Source organism: Tupaia chinensis, unplaced genomic scaffold (assembly GCF_000334495.1).
Source record: "Tupaia chinensis unplaced genomic scaffold, TupChi_1.0 Scaffold000335_1, whole genome shotgun sequence".
Classification (NCBI taxonomy): domain Eukaryota; kingdom Metazoa; phylum Chordata; class Mammalia; order Scandentia; family Tupaiidae; genus Tupaia; species Tupaia belangeri.
Window position 1 is genome coordinate 385,936 of NW_006159829.1, and position 20,148 is coordinate 406,083.

General features: G+C 60.4%; 3 protein-coding genes and 1 pseudogene across 4 annotated transcripts; 2 read left to right on the forward strand and 2 right to left on the reverse strand.

The window, feature by feature from the left end:
* The first annotated feature begins 7 nt into the window (after positions 1–7).
* Positions 8–4,318, forward strand: GFUS (GDP-L-fucose synthase). Of its 2 annotated transcripts, none has more exons than XM_006152070.3 (11): positions 8–76; positions 540–696; positions 972–1,086; positions 2,138–2,266; positions 2,354–2,388; positions 2,616–2,749; positions 2,852–2,916; positions 3,263–3,329; positions 3,435–3,514; positions 3,647–3,746; positions 4,035–4,318. In XM_006152070.3, exons 2-11 carry the CDS (start codon positions 551–553, stop codon positions 4,088–4,090), a joined length of 927 nt encoding a protein of 308 aa, XP_006152132.1. In that variant the 5' UTR covers positions 8–76; positions 540–550; the 3' UTR covers positions 4,091–4,318. The 2 variants fall into 2 exon arrangements, with proteins under 2 accessions (XP_006152132.1, XP_006152131.1); XM_006152069.3 differs by having other exon boundaries at positions 12–76; positions 2,354–2,427.
* Positions 4,319–5,133: 815 nt separating this feature from the next.
* LOC102497126 (uncharacterized protein C15orf65-like) lies at positions 5,134–5,615 on the reverse strand (annotated as a pseudogene).
* Positions 5,616–9,750: 4,135 nt separating this feature from the next.
* PYCR3 (pyrroline-5-carboxylate reductase 3) lies at positions 9,751–14,504 on the forward strand. Its single transcript, XM_006152071.3, is given in 8 exon segments — positions 9,751–9,906; positions 12,177–12,241; positions 12,675–12,854; positions 13,043–13,151; positions 13,154–13,245; positions 13,527–13,619; positions 13,794–13,937; positions 14,003–14,504. Coding segments are annotated over 8 exon segments (813 nt in total). The 5' UTR covers positions 9,751–9,815; the 3' UTR covers positions 14,042–14,504.
* Positions 14,505–18,094: 3,590 nt separating this feature from the next.
* TIGD5 (tigger transposable element derived 5) lies at positions 18,095–20,134 on the reverse strand (the record flags this gene model as incomplete). Its single annotated transcript, XM_006152072.3, is given in 1 exon segment — positions 18,095–20,134. A coding segment is annotated over 1 exon segment (1,717 nt), but the record flags the coding sequence as incomplete, so codon positions are not given.
* Between the last annotated feature and the right edge of the window lie 14 nt (positions 20,135–20,148).

Consider the following 20,148-nt stretch of genomic DNA (forward strand, 5'->3'; position numbering starts at 1 on the left):
TCTGGGCCCTGGGCGCTCGTGGGAGTCGGAGCCCCGGAGAGGCCGTCCGGTGGGATCCCCACGGCCTGCAGGCGAGGTTGGCAGCCCGGGTGTTTGGGAGGGCCCTCCTGCGGGCGCTGGCTGTGGGGCCCAGGAGGGCAGATTTCCAGCTCCCAGGATGGGGTCCTCAGGGCAGTGGCGCCCCGAAGCCTGTCCAGTTCTGAGCCCCCACGACCTGCAGAGGGGAAATCAGGTTCCGGCGTGGGCGGCGCTGCAGGCACAGGTGCCGCCCCTTACCTGGCTGTAGCTTAAGGGCTTTGGCTGGGAAACCCCCCCCATACCCCGCCTCACAGCCTTCTGTGCTGCCAGGAGCCCCAGCCCCAAAGTCGTCTGCCTGGCCACGTGGCGTGTAGGCCGGAGGCTCCCTGGGGAACAGGACTGCTGGGGGGCACTCAGTGGCCTGTGCCCCCTCCTCTGTGCAAGTTGCCCCAGGGACCGGCAAGGTCAGAGGGTTGGCCCCAGAGGGTCAGGGCCTCACCCTCATCCCCTTTGCTTTTCAGGTACAGCCAAAATGGGGGAGCCTCAGGGGTCCAAGCGGATCCTAGTGACGGGGGGCTCTGGGCTGGTGGGCCGGGCCATCCAAAAGGTGGTAGCAGATGGCGCCGGCCTGCCTGGTGAGGACTGGGTGTTCGTCTCCTCCAAGGATGCTGATCTCACGTGAGCCCGCCCACCCCCATGGCACGCCCCCCATGCCCTCTCCAGGGAAGAGCCAGGCCAGCCTGGCCAGGTGGCTGGGCTGGGCTGTGCTCCTGGGCAAACAGCCCCCACCCCTTCCCGGAAGCCCAGGCCCTCAGGCAGCCAGGCACTGACCTTGGCCGCTTTCCCTCCTGGCCGCACCTCCTGCCCCAGCCCCACGCAGCCTCTCCCCGGTACCTGGACCGTGCTTACTCCCGTAGGCCCCCACAGGGACCTTGAACCCCGGCTTCCCCCAGGGATGCAGCACAGACCCAAGCCCTGTTCCAGAAGGTCCGGCCCACACACGTCATTCACCTCGCTGCCATGGTGGGGGGCCTGTTCCGGAACATCAAGTACAATTTGGACTTCTGGGTAAGTGAGGGGCCACCTCCAGCCCTGGAGCCCAAGCCCAGGTTCTGGGACCTTTCTGGAGAGCCGCCAGGCTCACAGGGTCAGTTCCTACCCCAGGAAGCCTTTGAGGATCAGGGCCTGGCGCAGCCTGGTGGGAGCAGCTCCCAAGGGCCTAGTGACCCGTACTTGGCACTGTGGCCCAGGGCACCTTGCTGGGAGGAAAGCCTGTAAGCTTGCAGAGCCGGCAGTAGCAGTGTTCACAGGTGACATGGGCTGGTCCCTGCCTCCTGCGCCCTCGGTGCTTCTGGAGCCTCTGACTACATAGGCCCACCACGAATTCTGGGGTGCAAGAGCATGCCTGGGGGTGTGGTCTAAGAGCCCTGCCCTCGTCAGCTATGCCACGAGGGTTAGACCTGTCTCTGGGCAGCAGTCCCACCTGGCTGGCCTGAACCGGGCAATGGGTCAGCAGAGGCTCAGACCAGATTCTGCCCAGGGGCCTTGCAACCTCAGGCTCTTGTCCCTGTTTGCCTTCCCAGTGGGCCGCCCGGCCACCACCTCTTCCCTCATGAGGCCAGTCCAGACCCCTGGCCATCTCATGTCCAATGGACTAAATGGAGAGTGGGCTTGGGGAAGGAGCAGCAGGCCTGGGAGGGCGAGCGCAGGCCAAGGCTTCCTGGCTCTGGGCAGCAGCTGGGTGGGGGAAGTTCCTGGGTCTGGCTGGTGGAAGGGGTGGATTTCTCCCTGTGGGGTGAGCCCCCCTCCAGGTCCAGCTTGGGGCCATGCACCTTCCTCATTCCCAAAGACCTGCTCTGCCCTTAGCAGCCAGCCCCGAGGGGGCGTGGCCTCTCTCCTGCTGGGAGGGGAAGGCCAGCTCCGAGCCCTGCAGGGGCTCCCAGCCTGCAGGGGTGGCTTCTGTAGAGTCCACATCAGGAGGCTTTGCCTTGGCCCAGGAGCAGGCCCAGGTACTGCCCGTGTCTGAGGGGCTGGGGTGTGTCCCTGCTTCCGCCACTGAGAAGCAGGTGATGGCTGGGGTCCTGCCTGGGGAGCCTGACCTGCCCCGCCCCCTGGGCAGAGAGAAAACGTGCACATCAATGACAACGTGCTGCACGCGGCCTTTGAGGTGGGCGCCCACAAGGTGGTCTCCTGCTTATCCACGTGCGTCTTTCCTGACAAGACCACCTACCCTATTGATGAGACCATGGTGAGGGCAGTGGCCTGAGTCTGGGCGTGGCCTGGGGCGGGGTCTGGGGTGGGGAAGCAGGGCCTCAGTGCACCCCCGCTCCTGCAGATCCACAATGGACCGCCCCACAGCAGCAACTTTGGGTACGCGTATGCCAAGAGGATGATCGACGTGCAGAACAGGTCATCCTCATGCCATCCTGTGCGGCCAGAACTGGGGAAGAGGGCACAGGCCCTGCGGGTGGGTGGGGCCGACTGGGCAGCCCCGCCAGAGTCTCCTTGGGTCCCTGGTGTCCCACCTGTAAGGAGTGTCAGCCCTGGTGGAGTGGGGTCAGTGGCCCGGACTGAGGGCAAGGGACGCGGCCCTGCAGGGCCTACTTCCAGCAGCATGGCTGCACCTTCACCGCCGTCATCCCCACCAACGTCTTCGGGCCCCATGACAACTTCAACATCGAGGATGGCCATGTGCTGCCAGGCCTCATCCACAAGGTGCACCTGGCCAAGAGTGAGTGCAGAGGCCTGCCTGATGGGGTCCCGGGGGCTCAACGGGGAGGAGGTGGCAGCTGCTGGCATGGCACCCCTGACACCCGTCCTGCCCTGCCCGGAGGCAGCGGCTCGGCCCTGACCGTGTGGGGCACCGGGAAGCCGCGGAGGCAGTTCATCTACTCCCTGGTCTGTATGCAGCTTCCCTAAGCCTTGGGTGTGCAGCTGGGCCATGGGGGAGGCGGAAGCCTCAGCACCAAGAAGCCTGAGAATGAGGCGAGGGTCTGGGCAGAACCCCAGGAGGAGTGTCCTTGGGCTGCATGTAGTCCCCTGGGCTCCTGCCCTTGAGAGTCGTGGGGGACATTGTCAAGCTCAGCTGGAGAGAGGGCTTCCTCAAGGAGGGGTCACAGGTGGGCCCTGTCCATGCCAGGTCTGAGCATGGACAGTGGTGTGTGGTCACTGGAGGGCACTGGGGGAGGCAGCCTGCAGCCTGTGGCCACGCCTGGTGGCCTCTGACCCTGCCCTCTGACCCCAGGACCTGGCCCAGCTCTTCATCTGGGTCCTGCGGGAGTACAATGAGGTAGAGCCCATCATCCTCTCAGGTGGGTGCCCTCTCTGTGGTGGGCGGGCCTGGGGCGGGGCGCGGGGGCAGGGGACCCCCCGAAGTGGAGGGGCCTGAGCTGGCTATGGGCCCTCCGCTCCCCCAGTGGGTGAGGAGGACGAGGTGTCCATCAAGGAGGCGGCCGAGGCAGTGGTGGAGGCCATGGGCTTCCAGGGCGGCATCACGGTATCCTCTGTCCCAGTGGCGGGGCTGGTGGGCACCGTGGCCTCCCTGACGGTGCTCCCCGGTGCAGGAGGGGGGCTGGCCGGGCATGGGGCAGGGCGCTCCTTCTCCTGTGGCCTTGACTATGGCGCGCAGTTTGACACGACCAAGTCGGACGGGCAGTTTAAGAAGACAGCCAGTAACAGCAAGCTCCGGGCCTACCTGCCCGACTTCCGCTTCACGCCCTTCAAGCAGGGTGAGTGCTGGCCCCTTGCCTGCCCTGGCTCCTCTGGCTCCTGCCCCTGCTGCCCTCCTACTGTGTCCCCTACTGTGGCCGCAGCATCCCTGCTCCCACCGTGAGGGCAGCCACCCTGCAGGTAAGGCCCTGGACCCCCACCACAGCCTGCACGAAGCTGGAGGGGCCTGCTGATGTCCTGGGGCCTCCCAGTCAGCACAGTTCTGCCCTGACCACTTCCCCCACTGCTGCCTGCACCCCGGATCAGCACAGCCCTGCCCTGCCCCTCTCCCCCCCTGCCTGCCGTAGCTGTGAAGGAGACCTGCACCTGGTTCGCCGACAACTATGAGCAGGCCCGGAAGTGAGCCTGGTGTGGGCATGGATACCACGGGACCAGCAGCTGGGAGCTGAGGGTACTGCGCACCCCCAAACCAGGTGCTCCAGGCTACTATCCAGCGGGGTCCACTCATGTCCATCCTCAGGGGAACCAAGGCCTGGGCAGGCCTGGTCCTGTGCTTGCTGGTGCCACTCCAGAGTGTCCCCTCACCCTGCTGTCCTCGTCCCGGTAGCCAATAAAGTGCATTTTTACAGGCCTGGCCTGGGCAGCTCTGTGTCAAGCCATCCCCTGCACCCAAGCCCTGCCTGCCCTGGCAGGACAGGGCCAGCCTGGGGACCCTGGCCCTGCTTGCTGTTCAGCTCTGAGAGTTGTTGGAGGTCAGCCTGAGGCCTGATGGGCCGGGGGGCAGAAGGCTGGTGCCGGCTGTGCGAGGGCACGGTGGGGCGAGGTAGGCTTCTGCCAGGTGGCGGTGTGGACATCATCTGGAGGGGAAGCGCAGCCAGGCCCAGGGGACTATGGCCGCTGCAGCCCTGGACGGTCGAGCTCCCATCCTCTACCTCCATGCTGTGGCCTTGGGAGGCTCAGTGCCTGGTGGCGGCAGAGGCTCCTGGGGTCAGGGCTGGGCCTGACTATCTCTGGCGTGGGTGCGGAGCTCAGGCTGGGCTCACCTGGCCTTGGCCTTGGAGGGCCAGCAGGCGGGCGGGTTGGCTGCGGGCCCTAAGCCCATGGCCCTCACATCCTGGCTCTCCAGTTCCCTGCTCCTAGCAACAGCTGGCTGGTGGGGTTTGGGGGTCTCCAAAGCCCTGCTCGTCCTCTGCCTCCTTGGTACCTGGCATGGGGAGCCCACCAGCCCTCCCCAGGACCCAGACATGGCTGGTGAGCACGTGGGTGCCAGCTCGCTCCTTGGTCTCCTTGGGCAGTGCTGGGGGACCTGTGCCTGCACCGAAGTGCTTGGGCCAGCTGCCCCCTGTATGTGGCTGTCTTTTAGTTACCAGTTCACATGCTTTATTTCTTAAAGATATTTCTTTAATTGATTCAAATATTTTTATATTCTAAATTAGGTATTCTAGCCTTACATTTAAACGTCATTTTCTGAGTACATTTTCTTTTAAATATACAAAAGAATGTTTTCTCATAGAGTATGTTGAAAATTAGGAAAATCGAGGGTTCTGGTTCTGTCAGATGCAGTATTTAGAGTGTTATTTTGATAAAATCCAGTTGCTCTGGTATGGCTTGTAAATATTTGCTCCTTTGGAGTATAATTGCAGGGAAAAAACTGTGGCATAGGTAAAAATTCTCCATATTGACTTGAATTGGTTTTGTACATAATCATCTGAGGTTTTGATAGTGAGGTAGCTGTGTGGAGTGTCTGTGGGTCCAACATGAAAACACTGAATTGCCGGGGTTCACGCAAGGAGGTGGCTGTTCAGGTTTTATTTCCGTGTCTGAATCCGAAGTATTCTTCTTATCCCAGTGGCAGTCCGTCATTCTTTGTATCTTCTCTGTCAATGTTTTCGGCAAAAGCAGTTTTTTCCTGCAGCGGATGAAGGCTGGCCCTGACCTTTTATTTTTTTTTTAAAGAATTATTTACTTGGGACCAGCAGTTAGCATAATGGCTATATCGCTGGACTCCCACGTAGTCGACTGCGGTTCGTGTCCCGGACCCAGCGGCTTAAAACTCACGCCAGGCGCGTGTGCGTGCGTGCCCAAGATCCCGAGAGGAGAATGGAGGAGAAGGGATTGCGGCGTGACCATCCCCCCTGGGGGGTGATTTCTCGCTTTCTGTCTCTATGTCTCTCTCTGTCTGCCTGGTGAGCGCACGCGCCCTATAGCAAAGAAAAAAAAAAGAATTATTTACTTAAGCAATACTTAATAAATAAACAATTTATCTAGTATAGTATATACTAAAAAGTATGTGTTTTTAATTTGACCTGAGAGACAGTGCAGAGAAGACAGTGAGAAAACAAGATGCTAGGTCTGGGGGTTGAACCGCGGTCACCCATGTGGGAGTCCAACACTTTTAACCACCATGCCACCTGCTGGCCCCACTCCCCACCTTTTTCTTCTCTTAAATTTGCTATAGGGCAAGTGTGCTCACGGAGAGGGATGGAGAGAGGGGGGAGAGAAAGTGAGAAATCATCCCCCAGAGATGGCCACACCAGTCCCTTCTCCATTCTCCTGGGATTTGGGCACACACAGACATACATGTCCAGCGTGACTCTAGCCGCCAGCTCAGGGCTTGGAGCATGCAGTTGGCCATGTGGGGCCAGCTGCCTTAACCTCCACTCCATCTGCTGGCCCCAAGGCCTGCCCATGTGTTAGCTCTCACTGAAGTGACCCCACCTCCAAGAAGCTTCCCTGACTGCCCCTCAGTTCTCCCCAGCAATGCCCTGCCCTGACACCCCTCCTGGGTTTGGGGCTCCAGGACGCAGAGCGTCACAGTGCACCCGGCTCTTTATGGGTCTGGGCTCTGTCCAGGGTAGGGCTGGGGTTTAGGGGAGGCTTCCAGCTGAGCCGGAGGGTGGCAGCTGAGCCGGTGCTGTGCCAGCAAGGTGAGGAACTGGCAGGAGTGAGAGTAGTGGGGTGCTCCGGATACAGCACAGTCAGGTGTCAGCTGAGGCACCCGCTAGTGCTGAGACCCAGGCTGAAGAGGAGAGACCTGTGCTGCCCAGCCAGGGGCTGTGGGCGCAGCAGGGTGACCCTGGGCAGTCAGGTACGCTGGACCTCCCTTACCTCGCTGCAAGTCACCCAGGGAACCAGGTGTCCTTCAGGGTGATGTGACTGGGTGTCACGGCCACCGCACCTCCCACAGCCTGCCTCCAAGCCCTCATTCTGAGGGCCTGAGAGCCGACCTGTATTCCGTCCTGGGGGTTTGCAGGAGGGGGCTGCAGGACCCTGGGGCGATAGTAGGGGCAGCTGCAGGTGGGCAGTGGCATTTAACCTGGTTCCCCAGGTGCTTGGCTCATGAGGCCCCTGGCCCCATGGCTAAACGGACATCTGGCTCAGCCTGAGCCTGCCTCCTGTCTTGGCCTTGAAGATCCAAACCTTTCCCCCCGCCAGCCTCTTCTTGATGCCTGGCTGAAGCCGAGGTGCACTTCCATTTCTCTGTGCGTAGCTCCCTGTGTGTCCTCAGCCACAGAGTCTCCCCGTTGGCTGCCCCACCCCCACCCTTGGCCTGGAGGGCAGCCTCCCTCCAGGGCCCCAGCTGACCCCTCCTGCAGCATCCCTCCCCTTTTCCGAACCCTGCTCAGCACTTCCGCCTCACTGGCGAGGTCCCTGCAGGGCCTCTGCCTGACTGGTTGCCACAGGGACACCCCTGAGCCCCATGGCCCTTTGCTATGCAGAGAGCATTGCAAAGCGAAGATGCTGCCTCTCCTGCACACTGATCTTGGAGCTGTCACAGCGACCTGTGGCACGGAAGTGGGGACTCTCCCCACTTTACACGGGGCAGAAGGCTCAGGACCCACAGAGTGGGGAGAGGCTGCACTGCTGACCCCACGCTCAGAACTGTTTCTTGTGCAGAGGCTGAGACCGCCTCTGGGTCACCATCCCCGCCCCATGCCATTGGCCTCAGAACCTTGACCATCCTCTGGGGTATGCCGGGCATGTGTGCGGCCACACAGGGACTCCACAGTTGGCAAGTAGGCCTGCTGGCTGGGGCCCTCTTGTCCCTGCTGTGCCACGTGGAGGCTTCCTGGACCCGAGGCAGGGCCCAGGCACTGCAAGTGTACAAATGTTGGTTGAATGAAAGAGGGAATTCCTATTTTTTTCTTTTTTTGGAGAGGTTTTCACTATAGGGCGCATGCGCTCAACAGACAGACAGAGACATCAGAAAGCGAGAAATCACCCCTGGGGGGATGGTCACGCCGCAATCCCTTCTTCTCCATTCTCCTCTTGGGATCTTGGGCATGCACGCACACGCGCCCGGTGTGAGTTTTAAGCCACCGGGTCCGGGACGCGAACCGCAGTCGACTACGTGGGAGCCCAGCGACATAGCCATTACATTAAGTGCTGGTCCCAGGAATTCCATTGTTGAAGAATTTAGAAGAGGTCAAATGGGGAGGCTGGCAGGTGGTATGGTGTTTGGGGTACTGGACTCCCACATAACAGACTAGGGTTCGAGTCCAGGACCTGGTGGCTTGTTTCTCTTTCTGAGTGCATGTGCCATATAGCAAGTTAAATAAATAAATAAAATTAATAATCATTAAACAAAAACAATAAAATGCCAAATGGGGCCAGCAGAGGCTAGAGTAGCTGGACCCCACATGGCTGACTGTGAGGTTCATTTTCTGGACCCAGCAGCGTTAAAAAGCACACTAGGCATGTGAGAACATCCCCAGAGAATGGATAAGGGATTGAGGCATGGCCATCCCTCCAGGAGGTGCTTTCTTGATCTTGCTCCCTCTCTGTCTTTCTCTGGTGAGCACAGGCACTCTATAGCAAATTTTAATAAATAAAATTGAAAAGGTTTTAAAAATGTAGTCACACAGGATCAGCAGATGGCATAATGGTTATATCGATGGACTCCCAAGTAGTTGACTGTGGTTTGAGTTCTGGACCTAGCGGCTTAAAATTCATGCTGGGCGCATGTGTGTGCATGCCCCAAATCCTAAGAGGAGAACAGAGAAGGGACTGCTGCATGGCTATGTCCCCAAGAGGCTGAGTTCTTGCTTTCTGTCTGTATAGCAAACATCTCTCCTCAAAAGCAGTCACACAGTGGGCAAAGAATAGAAAGCAACTACTATTGGCTCTTTCATGTCAATTAAAAACCACAAGCATCCCATCCCATCTTCCTCTGCAGTCAGAGGAAGTCCTCCTTTCCCCCCAGGACTGGAAACAGGGCCGGGCCTCGCTGTGGATCGTTCTCTCTCTCTCTCTCTCTCTCTTTTTTTTTTTTTTTTGGAGAGGTTTTTGCTATAGGGCGCGTGCGCTCGCCAGAAAGAGAGAGACAGAAAGCGACAGAGTGACGGAAAGACAGAAAGCAAGAAATCACCCCCCAAGGGGATGGCCACGCCGCAATCCCTTCTCCTCCATTCTCTCGGGATCTTGGGCACGCACACGCGCCTGGCGTGAGTTTAAGCCACCAGGTCTGGGACGCGAACTGCAGTCGGCTACATGGGAGTCCAGCAACATAGCCATTACGCTAACTGCTGGTCCCTCTCTGGGTCGTTCTCAAGAAGGGTGATCTCACGTTTCCCGGCGCCCCGCAGCTGACTGGAGAATCGGAACTGGCAGGCAAAATGTAACACCATAGGTGTTTCCAAGGAGCACGCTGGCTCATTTATGCAGTCTCAGCAGCGTTGGGGAGGACCCGCCTCCCGGGAGCCCTGTGACTACCAGTTGGTGGCCAGTCAGCATCTTAGCGAGGGACACTCACTTTGAGGAGCGGGAGTCAAGTTTGGCACGAGCACCCCCTCTCCAACCTTAACCTTCAGGAAATCAAAATCGCAATTACACGTACTCCTAGCTCAACCTTGCGGCACAGCCCTCTGCTCGAGCCCCACTCCCGGAATACCTCAGCCAATAGGCGGCGGGGGGCGGAGTTGCCTTTTTCGAACCAATGAGCAGCGAGGGGCGGGACCCGTTCCTTTGGGAGCCAATAGAGCACGGCTCTCAGGAGGCGGAGTGCAAGTTCCAAGCGGCTAATCGAGAGAGAAGGGGCGGGGCGACGTATCCCATTGGTGGAATTGAGGGAGGCGGAAACCGGCTCGGCCTATGGTTGGGCAGCGAGCACAGCGGGTTCCTACGGCGAGATGGCTGCTGTTGGGCCTGAGCCCCCGCGCGTGGGCTTCGTCGGTGCCGGCCGAATGGCTGAGGCCATCGCGCAGGGCCTCGTCCGAGCAGGTAGGGCGGCGCGGGGCCCGGCCCGCGGCCTGGTGTGGGAGGAGCGCATTTGCCGGGAGGGGTGGGCGCACCTGAGTTTCGCAGGTGCCCGCAAGGTGGAGCCCCCAGAATCCTGCCCAGAGGCGGGGCGGCTGGAGTACCTGGGGTGGAACAGGACCCTGCCCCAGGACAGCCAGGGGGCTAGGGAGCGCTGGACCGCGCTGGGCCCCGTCAAGATGTGACGTGGATGTGCAGAATGACCCTCGTAAAAGAGTAAGTTGTAGGTGTTTCGTTTTGTTTTTAAATTATTTATTTATTTTGTTTTATTTATTATTATTTTAAAGTTTGCTATAGGGCGCATGTGCTCATCAGAGAAAGAGAGGGAAAGTGAGAAAGCAAGCCACCAGGTCCGGGACTCGAACCGTGGTCACCTATGTAGGAGTCTGGCACCTCAACCACCATATGCCACCTGCTGGCCTGGTAGTTGATTTTTCAATTTAGGTTATTTGTTGAACAGATAATATCTTGGACACTGGGTTGAATTCGATGTCTTGTCATTACTGTTAACCTTTCTTTCTTTCCTTTCCTTTTTTTTAAAAAGGTTTTTGCTATAGGGAGCATACGCTTTCTGGAGAGAGACAATGAGAAGTCACCACTCAGGGGAGATGCCTACGCTTTAGTCCCTTCTTCTCCATTCTACTCTAGGGATAGTGAGCACACATGCCCAGTATAATTTTCAGCCACCAGGTCTGGGTCTTGAACCCCAGTTAGCCATGTGGGAATCCAGTGCCTTAACTACCATGCCCACCTGCTGGCCTGGTAGTTGATTTTTCAATTTAGGTTATTTGTTGAACAGATAATATCTTGGACACTGGGTTGAATTCGATGTCTTGTCATTACTGTTAACCTTTCTTTCTTTCCTTTCCTTTTTTTTAAAAAGGTTTTTGCTATAGGGAGCATACGCTTTCTGGAGAGAGACAATGAGAAGTCACCACTCAGGGGAGATGCCTACGCTTTAGTCCCTTCTTCTCCATTCTACTCTAGGGATAGTGAGCACACATGCCCAGTATAATTTTCAGCCACCAGGTCTGGGTCTTGAACCCCAGTTAGCCATGTGGGAATCCAGTGCCTTAACTACCATGCCACCTGCTGCCCCTGCTTTCTTATCTTTCGGCTGTGGCTCCTAGAAACCTACAGTTACATATGTGACTTACTGCCCCTGGCATTGCCAGCGTAGTGCCTGCATCAGTGGCCAAGTTCCTTGCCTGTCAGGCTGACCGCACCCAGCCTCTGACCCCCTCTGTGTGCCAGTCATACTCCTGTTGGTGAACACCAGGGTTTCTGGACGTGGGCTCACCCTGGGGAGCAAGTTTACCGCCCCTGGCTCCTCTAGATGCCAGTAGCACCCACCAAAATGGTCTCCAGACATTGCCAGATGTCTCCTGGGGGCAGAAAACAGAGGGCAAAAATGTCCGTGGCCGGGAGCCACTGGTGTGTGGCCAGGGGTGCCCATGCTCCCCAGTGCCACTCAGTGCTTAGAAACTACTGCGTCATACCGTGGGGTGCAGAGCGACGTGCAGCTCTCTGCCGTGGCCATTCTCCAGGGCTCGAGTCAGACAGGTACCGGAACTGAAGCCCGCAGGCGGCCCCCACCCGGGTCCCCTCCCTCTGCCTGGGCTCTGAAGATTAGCGTGTGTTGCATGTTGGGCCCAGCACTAGTCCCTGTCCCAGGTTATCGATCCTGTGTTCAGGTCATGGTATGCATGTCTGTTTTCTGGTTTGACTTTACTGAAGTCTGATCCAATACTCTTACGCCTGGACTCCACATGAGCAGATGATTTCTACCCAATGGGCCTCTAGCCTCTCCTTGGACTGCCCAGCAGGGACCACCCCTCCCGAGGAAGCTTGGCCCCATTGAGCCTTTGTGGTAATCAGTTACCTGTGCCCAACGGGCCCACCCCTACCTGGCGCTCCCTGGGTACTGCCTGGCCTGCAGCCTATGTTCCGGACATGCTTTTCTTCCCTGGACAGAGTCCCCAGGGACCAGTGCCCTCATTGGATGAGGCCAGGGCCTGGCAGGTGGTGGTAACAGCCAGGGAGAACTGATGGGTCTGGGTGCCTGGTCCCAGCCAGACAGCTCATCCCCGCTTTGGGTTCCTGCAGTCTCAGGCCAGTGGGGGAGCCAGGTGTAGGCCAGGGGTGGCTGGTGGCTGAGCTTGAGAGGCCAGCGAGCGCTTCCTCCTCTTCTCCCTGTGCAGCCCCTCGCCCACGCTCTGCTTGTGCCCTTGCAGGAAAAGTGGATGCTCAGCGCGTGCTGGCCAGTGCACCAACGGACAAGAATCTCTGCCGCTTCCGGGTGAGCATGGGCCCAGGCTGTGATAGGGCAGCTTCCTCTTGGGGCCCAACATGGCCCCTCGTGGCTCCTGTTTCTCTGAGACACATACCAGGACCAAGGAAGTATGGCTTGTTTAACTGAAGTTTTGAGACTGTCTGCAGCAGGGGAGGTCAGCGGTCAGGAGGAACGTCAGGGTCATGGGGCCAGAGCAGAGCAAAGTGCAGCTGTGTGCATATGTGCCTGTGTGTCTGTGTGTGCGTGTGTGCACGTGTCTGTAAGGAGCAGACCTGAGCCTTGGGCCTGAGAACGGGAAGTGGTGCCGACACTTGTGGGAGAGGCCTGCGGGGACGCACAGGAACGCATGGGGTTGCAGGGTCCCTTGCAGCCGGCGGGGCATGGGTGGGGGCTGCTTCACTCATTTCACCCTGGTCCTGGTCCCGGGATCCCCATGCAGGTTTTGGGCTGCCAGACCACCCACTCCAACCAGGAGGTGCTGCAGAGCTGCTCACTGGTCATCTTTGCCACTAAGCCCCACGTCCTGCCCGCCGTGCTGGAAGAGGTGGCCCCTTTGGTCACTGCCGAGCACATCATAGTGTCTGTGGCTGCTGGAGTCCCTCTGAGCACCCTGGAGGAGGTGAGTGGCCCTCAGGCCAAGGCATGACCCTGGTGCAGGCCCTCCTGGCCAGCCCGCAGGTACCGTCGGTGGATCTCCTGGACCAGGTGGCTGGAGTCGGCTCATGCCCAGGAAGAAGGCATGGACCCTGTGGCTGGCTGGCAAGGTCCAACTCCACAGGTCCCTGATCCCACCCTCTCTCTGGCTAGCTGCTGCCCTCAGGTACACGGGTGCTGCGGGTCTCACCCAACCTGCCCTGCGTGCTCCAGGAGGGGGCCATGGTGATGGCGCGGGGCAGCCACGCTGGGAGCAGTTCCGGCTGAACCTGTTGGAGGCCTGTGGACAGTGTGAGGAGGTGCCCGAGGCCTACATGGACATCCACACAGGCCTCAGTGGCAGTGGTGTGGCTTTCGTGAGTGTCCCACCCACCCCAGCAGGCCAGTCCTCAGCAAAAGGGGGTCCCCCAGTCCCTGAGACCACCTCTACCCTCAACCCAGCCCTGGGTCTCTAGGTGCTGTGGGGTGTGCTCTAGGTGGGCTTGTGAGGCCCTCTTGGCAGGCCCTTGGGCTCAGGCCTCAGCCTAGGCATACGTCAGTCACTCCAGGGCTCAGTCCTGATGACTGAGCGTCCTGCAGGCTGGTGCTGCCTGCTGGGGAGTGTCAGCCTTGACAGTCCCCCACACTGCTTCTGCAGGTATGTGCGTTCTTGGAGGCCCTAGCTGATGGCGCTGTCAAGATGGGGATGCCTAGTGGCCTGGCCCACCGCATCGCTGCCCAGACCCTGCTGGTGAGTGCAGGAGGCCCAGCGAGATGACAGGGCTGGGCCTGAACTACCTCGGGTGGGCGGGTCACCAGCAGGCCTGAGGAGCCTGGGATGTGGTTGGGGCAGTGTTCCAGTGGTCCCTGTACCAGTAGGGGCTGCTCTAGCTCCCAAGTCACCAGTCCCATGCCCCCTCCCCAGGGCACAGCCAAGATGCTGCTGCAGAGGGGCCAGCACCCGGCACAGCTGCGGACAGACGTATGCACGCCGGGCGGTACCACCATCTATGGGCTCCATGCCATGGAGCAGGGTGGGCTGCGGGCAGCTGCCATGAGTGCTGTGGAGGCTGGCCCCCCCCCGAGCCAGGGGAGGGGGGGGGGCGGCGGCCCCCTGCCATGAGTGCTGTGGAGGCTGCCACCCGCCGGGCCAAGGAGCTCAACAAGAAGTAGGCCTCAGTGGCACCGGAGGCCTCCCGCCTCCACCAGCCACACTGCAGCTTCCTGCTGCCCTGGAGCCCCTCCATCTTGCATGAGTGTCTGACGCTGCTCCCTCCCCTGCAACGCGCTGCCAGGGGACAGGGCCTAAGGGGGTGGTGGGACTGTGGGCTCTGGGTGGTGAGAAAGGCCCCCTACAGTGGCCCCTACCCCTCATGGTGACAATGACTCTTGGAGTCAGCTGCTTGCACAGTGGGGCAGTTGGTATGGCCAGGGGCCAGCCAGGGACAAAGTGACAACACTGCAGCTCCAGACTCCAGGGAGGCCTGGCGTCACGTCTTGAGGCATCTCTGGAGAGGCCGGTGTGCACAGGTGTGCTGTGATCCAGGCTGGGGGAGGCTGTGAGGGGCCACAGTGTAAAGATAAGGTGGCCCATGGAAGGCAGATGTAAAATAAACTTAAGGAAAAAAGAAAATGACCAAGTGGCCTGTGTCCGGTCTACAGCTTTGTCCTTGGATGTCTCTGCCACGCTCTCAGCTCAGCTCTTGTTGGAGGGTGCTGCACTGGAACCCCTTCCTCGGTGAACCCAGGGGTTTGCTATCCTGAAGAGCAAGAGCACCCAGGCCATGGGCAGAGCTGCACTCTCCGTGCCCAGCAGCACCGTACATTATGGGCTGGGCTGAGAGCAGGCCAAGGGGACACTTGAGGTCTAGGAGGGTGGCCACCTGATGGCCCTGCCCTGGGTCTGGAGTCCTAGCAGGCCTCATGGCCCAGGCACCGTGTGCTGGCCTCTGACTGCAGGCTGTGGCTTTCTGGCATGGCCTCTGTGGACTGGTACATCAGGGAAGCTAGGACCTGGGGGGGGAACGCAAGCCTGTGGGATTCAAGGCCAGGGCTCGGGCCTTTGGGGGGCCTCGCGGGGTGCCACCTGCAAGGCTCACCTGGGCCTCCCCTCCCATTGTCAAGTGCTGCAGCCTCTCTGGCCTCCACCCAGCAACCTCCTGAGACACCTGGCCAGGCACTGCAGCAGCCCCCTGTGCTGACTGTGCTATGTGACCTCAGGGACTGACGGCTCCCACAGAGCAGGGACAAGGCCCCGCCCTGCTCCACACCTGCAGGTCCAGCCTCTGCCCTCACCCCTGCCAGCCATTAGTAGCTCTCCAGCCGCCCTGTTTTCCTCCCTGTGAAATGGGAGTGAAGACACCCACCCAGAGCAGTGAGTGAACCAGTTTGATCAGAGGTTGAGGGGTCTCTTCCAGGTGCCTGAACCCCACGTCAGCTGAGCCCAGATACCTGGGCTCGGAAGTGGATGTCAGCCCATGTGCACAGGGGGTGGGGGCGGAGGCCTCCCACTCTGCAGCTAGCCGAGTGTGGCAAGGACACAGGCACCAGCTTCCCCTGCACCCCAACTGCCACTCCAGGGTGTGTGCAGGCACCCCTGAGCTGCCTGCACTCAGACCTGACCAGGAGCTGCAGTGGAGGTTCAACACTGGAAACTGAGAGGCATGGTCTCCTTGAGACATCTCCCCCAGGACCCCAGCCTGCTCAGCCATCAGCCCGTCCTGACTTTAAGCAGGCCATGTCCCAAGAGAGGGGCTCAGTTGCTCCCAGGCCCAGCTGGGAGGGCAAGGGCATGTGTTTACTAATGCCAACTTTGGGGTCGAGCCTGTGGGTCAGCCAGGCGGCTGTTCCTTACTGTGGGCAAAGTTCCTCTTTCAGGGTTGAGCCTGGTGGGTGTGGTGGTGCACTGTTGAACAGTACTACCCTGCCTGTGCACCTTCAGTCTCAATCTGTGGGGAAAGTCCACATGGGAAGGTCCTGGGTTCATGTCCCGGGACCTCCCTGAGACAGGTGCACGCCCGTGGCCACGGCATAGGCTGGCTGAGACGAGACGGTGCACTGTAGCATGAGACCTGCTGAGAGTGCCTCTTGTCTTTTTGGCTCTATCTCGTGGAAGAAATAAGTAAACTTAAAAATAGCTCAAAAAAAAAAAAAGATTTTAAAGTGGAAGCTTAGGAAGTTGACATGATCAACCTTTATTATGTGACACACCACTGGACTCCTCCAACCAGGTAAACTGAGCGATAAGCAAGGCTGAACGTTAGCGGCACAAGATCCCACCGTGGGGGGGGGTGTCTCAGCTCCCCTGGGGTGTGGCCAGGCCCTAGCTGGGCTCCTACGGATAATTCAACCAGGCAGTGTAAGGGGCTGGGCCCCAGTGTGCGGGAGCCGCTGACAGCTCCTTCTGCATGGCACTTAGGCTCAGCCCAGAACCCTGCATGCTCCTATCTCTGTCCTCAGCGCTTTCCCTCCCCAGGCCACGGGGACCCCCACATGCCTTGGAATGTGCAAAATCCTCAAGGTTGCAAGGCCTGGTTTCTACCAGGGTACCTGGACTCTCCCTCGTGGTCACCACAGAGCAGGGTGCGAGCTCCAGGGTCCACGGCCCAGCAGGACCAGCAAAGGGGCAACCAAAGGGCACAAACTTTCCCGATGCCCTGCCACCTGCTTGGGGTCTGTCATGTCAGATGCTGAGCCAGCCTGGGGACCTGCCGGTCCTCTGCCTCCTGGCATGCGACCAAATAGCATGTCCCCTCAACAGCACCTTCCTGGCCTCTGGCCAGGGTCTGCCCAGCAAACACATGCACAGACCCATGCCTGACAGGAAGCTCTAAGGGGCTGTCACACCTGCCTTGGGGCTGCTGGTCTCCTGACCCTGGGTCTCCTAGGTGCTCACCCCAGCCCACGCCAATAGAAGGATTGAAACTGGGAGGCTGGAGTTGGAAACCTCACCAAAGGAGCGACTCAGAGGAGTGGCTGGTGGCGGCCCGGCCCCAGAGGGCTGCAGGCCCAGGAGGCTGCAGGTGGAGGCTGATGGCCTTGGACCGCCTCTATCTTGACTCCCACCTTCCAAAATGTGAGGCCTATTCGTGATCGTTGACTGCAGCAGTCTCCAAAGAATGGCTCACTCCTAGACTCACACACAAATCCCTTTTGGGGTGCTCCCTTAGGCACCCCACTGCTGAGCCAGGCAGCGCTTCCCTTCTAGGGAGGCAGCATCTGGCCACTGGCCGGGCACTCACCAAGGCTGTGTTTTCAAGGCTCGGACCTTGAGGATGCGGGGCATGGGTGACGATGGGGAGGTGCCAGGAGGAAGTAGCCCCCTTGACTTGACCCCTGTCCCTCGAGAGCGCCCTGGCATCTCTGCAAAAGCAGGCCCTGTCTCAGGCACGGCTTGGCCCCAGACCGGCGGAGTAGAGGGATGGTCACTCAGGCACTCTCTCCCCTTTCAAATGGGGCTGTGCAGAGGCTCCTTGGTCACACCCTTGGCAGTGCCAGGAGAGATGGAAGTGGGGGTGGAGTGCAGGACAGCCCCTGAAGGGCAGCACTAAGGCACTGCGGTGATGCTGGGGCATCAGCCCGGCCCTGGGGCTGGACAGGTGGTCTGTGAGGATGGAGACTTGGGGGCTCATCCGCTCTGCGCCCACCCATGGTGTAAAATCTGTTCAGCATGGAGTTCCCTTAAGGAAGACTAAAAAGCCAGTGGACAGAAAGCTATCCCCTGGCCATACCCTGAACCTCAAGAAGCTGAGTCTGGGCCCCTCTTCCCTTCCTACTCCATAAGGCCCCGAGCTCAGAAACAGCACCCTGGTCCTTGTCTCCAGAACACTGGCAGGAGACAGCTCAGAGGCCACCCTGCTCTACTCGGTTTTCACGGCCCTTCTGAAGATTCTATTTAAAAACAGATTCATGGGACCAGGAGATGGTGTAACATTTACGTTGCTGGACTCCCACGTAGTCAACCGTGGTTCAAGTCCCAGACCTGGCAGCTTAAAACTCAGTTTGGGTGCGTGTGCATGTGTGCCCAAGATCCCGAGAGGAGAATGGGGATGGGCCTGTGGTGTGGTCATCCCCTTGGGGGTGATTTCTCATTTTCTGTGTCTCTGGCGAACATGTACACCCTATAACAAAAAACCTCTCTCTCTGAAAAAATCCAAAACAACAAAATGCATTTAACATGTGAAAAGCAATGAGCCATCTCTGCGGAGATGAAGCTGGCCAGGCACCCACAGCACCAGCGCCCTCTTCCAGTGCATGATGGACAGGTGGCTAGGGGGACCAGGGTGGGGACGGCCAGCGACTAAGGTGCCTGTGCCCAACTTGTGTGAGGGGACCCTGTGAGCGCTTGCCTGGGGAGGAGCTGGGCTTCTCTTCAGCCACCACACAAGTGGGACAGGGGGACCCTCCACCAACAGAGCCCCTCCAGGTCATGCTGGGCCTGGATTCTTGGGATCCCTGGACCCTGGGGTGGGCCACAGGGGGGCAGCAAGAGGGGGATGAGAAACTAGTGTACCAGCTCTCTAAGTGCAGCGGGCGCCATGCTGGCCCAGTCACACGCCAGCATCCGGGCCAGCGGAGGGGCGCCCAGGGCTCCCAAGCCTGCGGGCCACACCGATGAGGGAGCGCAGCTGCACCAGCCTCAGCGGCCCCACCTCCCTGGGGTCCTGGCACTCCAGCCACCGCAGTGCTGTCTCCAGCCCTCGGACAGCCTCCCCAGCCGTGGGCACCGAGGAGCCTCCACGCTCAGTGACCTCCTCCTCCTCTCCAGGCCCCATGCCAAGGGTCAGGCTGACTGGGGCTGCAGGGGCCAGCAAGGAGGGCCGTGCAGGGGCCTCCTCTTCTCGGCAGCCTTCAGGCAGAGCCCCGTCGTCATCCAGGTGCAGCCACTCAGCCACCTCCTCAGGCGCCAGGCGCTCGTACGCCAGGGCGGCGAGGTGCGTCAGGTCACTGAGCACTCTGCTGTGCTCAGCCGCCTCCTCCGCCTGGCGGGCAGGGTACCCAGAGCCGTCTGGGGGCCGGGGCTCAAAGGCCGCCCGCAGGCCCAGCAGCCAGCAGCGTTCAATGCTGCCCGCCTGCACCAAGTCCCAGGAGAGGCCGGCCAGGTAGAGCATGTCTTTGAGCATGAAGCTGCGCATGAAGTCCAGCGGGGAGCCGCCGGCACAGGACACGGCCAGCCGGAGTAGCTCACGCTTGTAGAGCCGCTTGAAGGCGGCCACCACGCCCTGCTCCAGGGGGGCTGGGATGTGCGCACGGCAGCTGCCCTTAGACAAGAACAGCACACGCACGGCGCCGTCTGGCGTCTGCAGCTCCTCCGGGGGGCCCAGGGGTTCAGGCCGGCACCACTTGGGGGTCTCTTCGCTCTCCTCCAGGGGGGGCACCCTGGGGGCCGGACTGGGGCAGGGAGGGTGGGCCACCAGCAGCACCGCCTTCTGCTGTAGGCAGCTTCTGCGCAGGTAGCGCCGGACGCCAGGAACAAACTCCTCGAAGAACCAGCCCCGCAGTAGCGGGCGGCTGAGCCAGGCGTCAGGGCTGTAGCGGTAGGAGGCTGGGAACTTGTCTTGGTTGTGGTGGCGTAGGCTGGGTGGGTCAGGCAGCTGCCCAATGACCAGTGGCTTCAGCTTGTGGCTGCCGGTCAGGTTAGCAGCCAGCAGCACCGTTACCCGGTCACCCCGCCAGCGCTGGCCACAGCCCCCTGCCCGGGAGTCCCCTGCACCCAACGGCGCAGCACGCTCTGGGAGCAGCTTCCAATAGAGACCGGTGACGTTGGCGTTGTAGATCTGCTCATCGTCGTAGCCGCCCTCGGTGGACGGCGGTGGGGCAGAGGCGCGGTCGGTCAGGGCACCGGTTCCGGGGGGCAATGCGGGCTCCTCCTTGACCGGTGGGCCAGGCACAGGGCCCGGGCCTGAGGGCTCTGCTTCGCCATAGATGCGCTGGCTGGAGATGCCATGGCGCTTCTGCCAGCGCCAGAACCACCCGTGGCTGGCCTTGAAGGTGCACTCGGGCCCGTAGATCTGACGCGCGAAGGCCTCAGCCTGCGCCTGGATGAGAGGCCCGGACAGGGGCACACCGTGCTGGCGCAGCGCGAGGAACCACGAGTACACCGCGCGGTCGATCTCCTCCTCGTTGGCCAGCCGCATCTTCTTGCGCTGCGTGCCCACCTCGCCGCCCAGCTGGTCCAGGAACCAGCGCAGCTTAGGCTCGTCCTTGAGCCAGCCGCGCAGCGTGCCTCCGGGCACGCCGAAGTCGCGGCACACGCTGGCCTGCCGCCCGCCGCCCCCGGC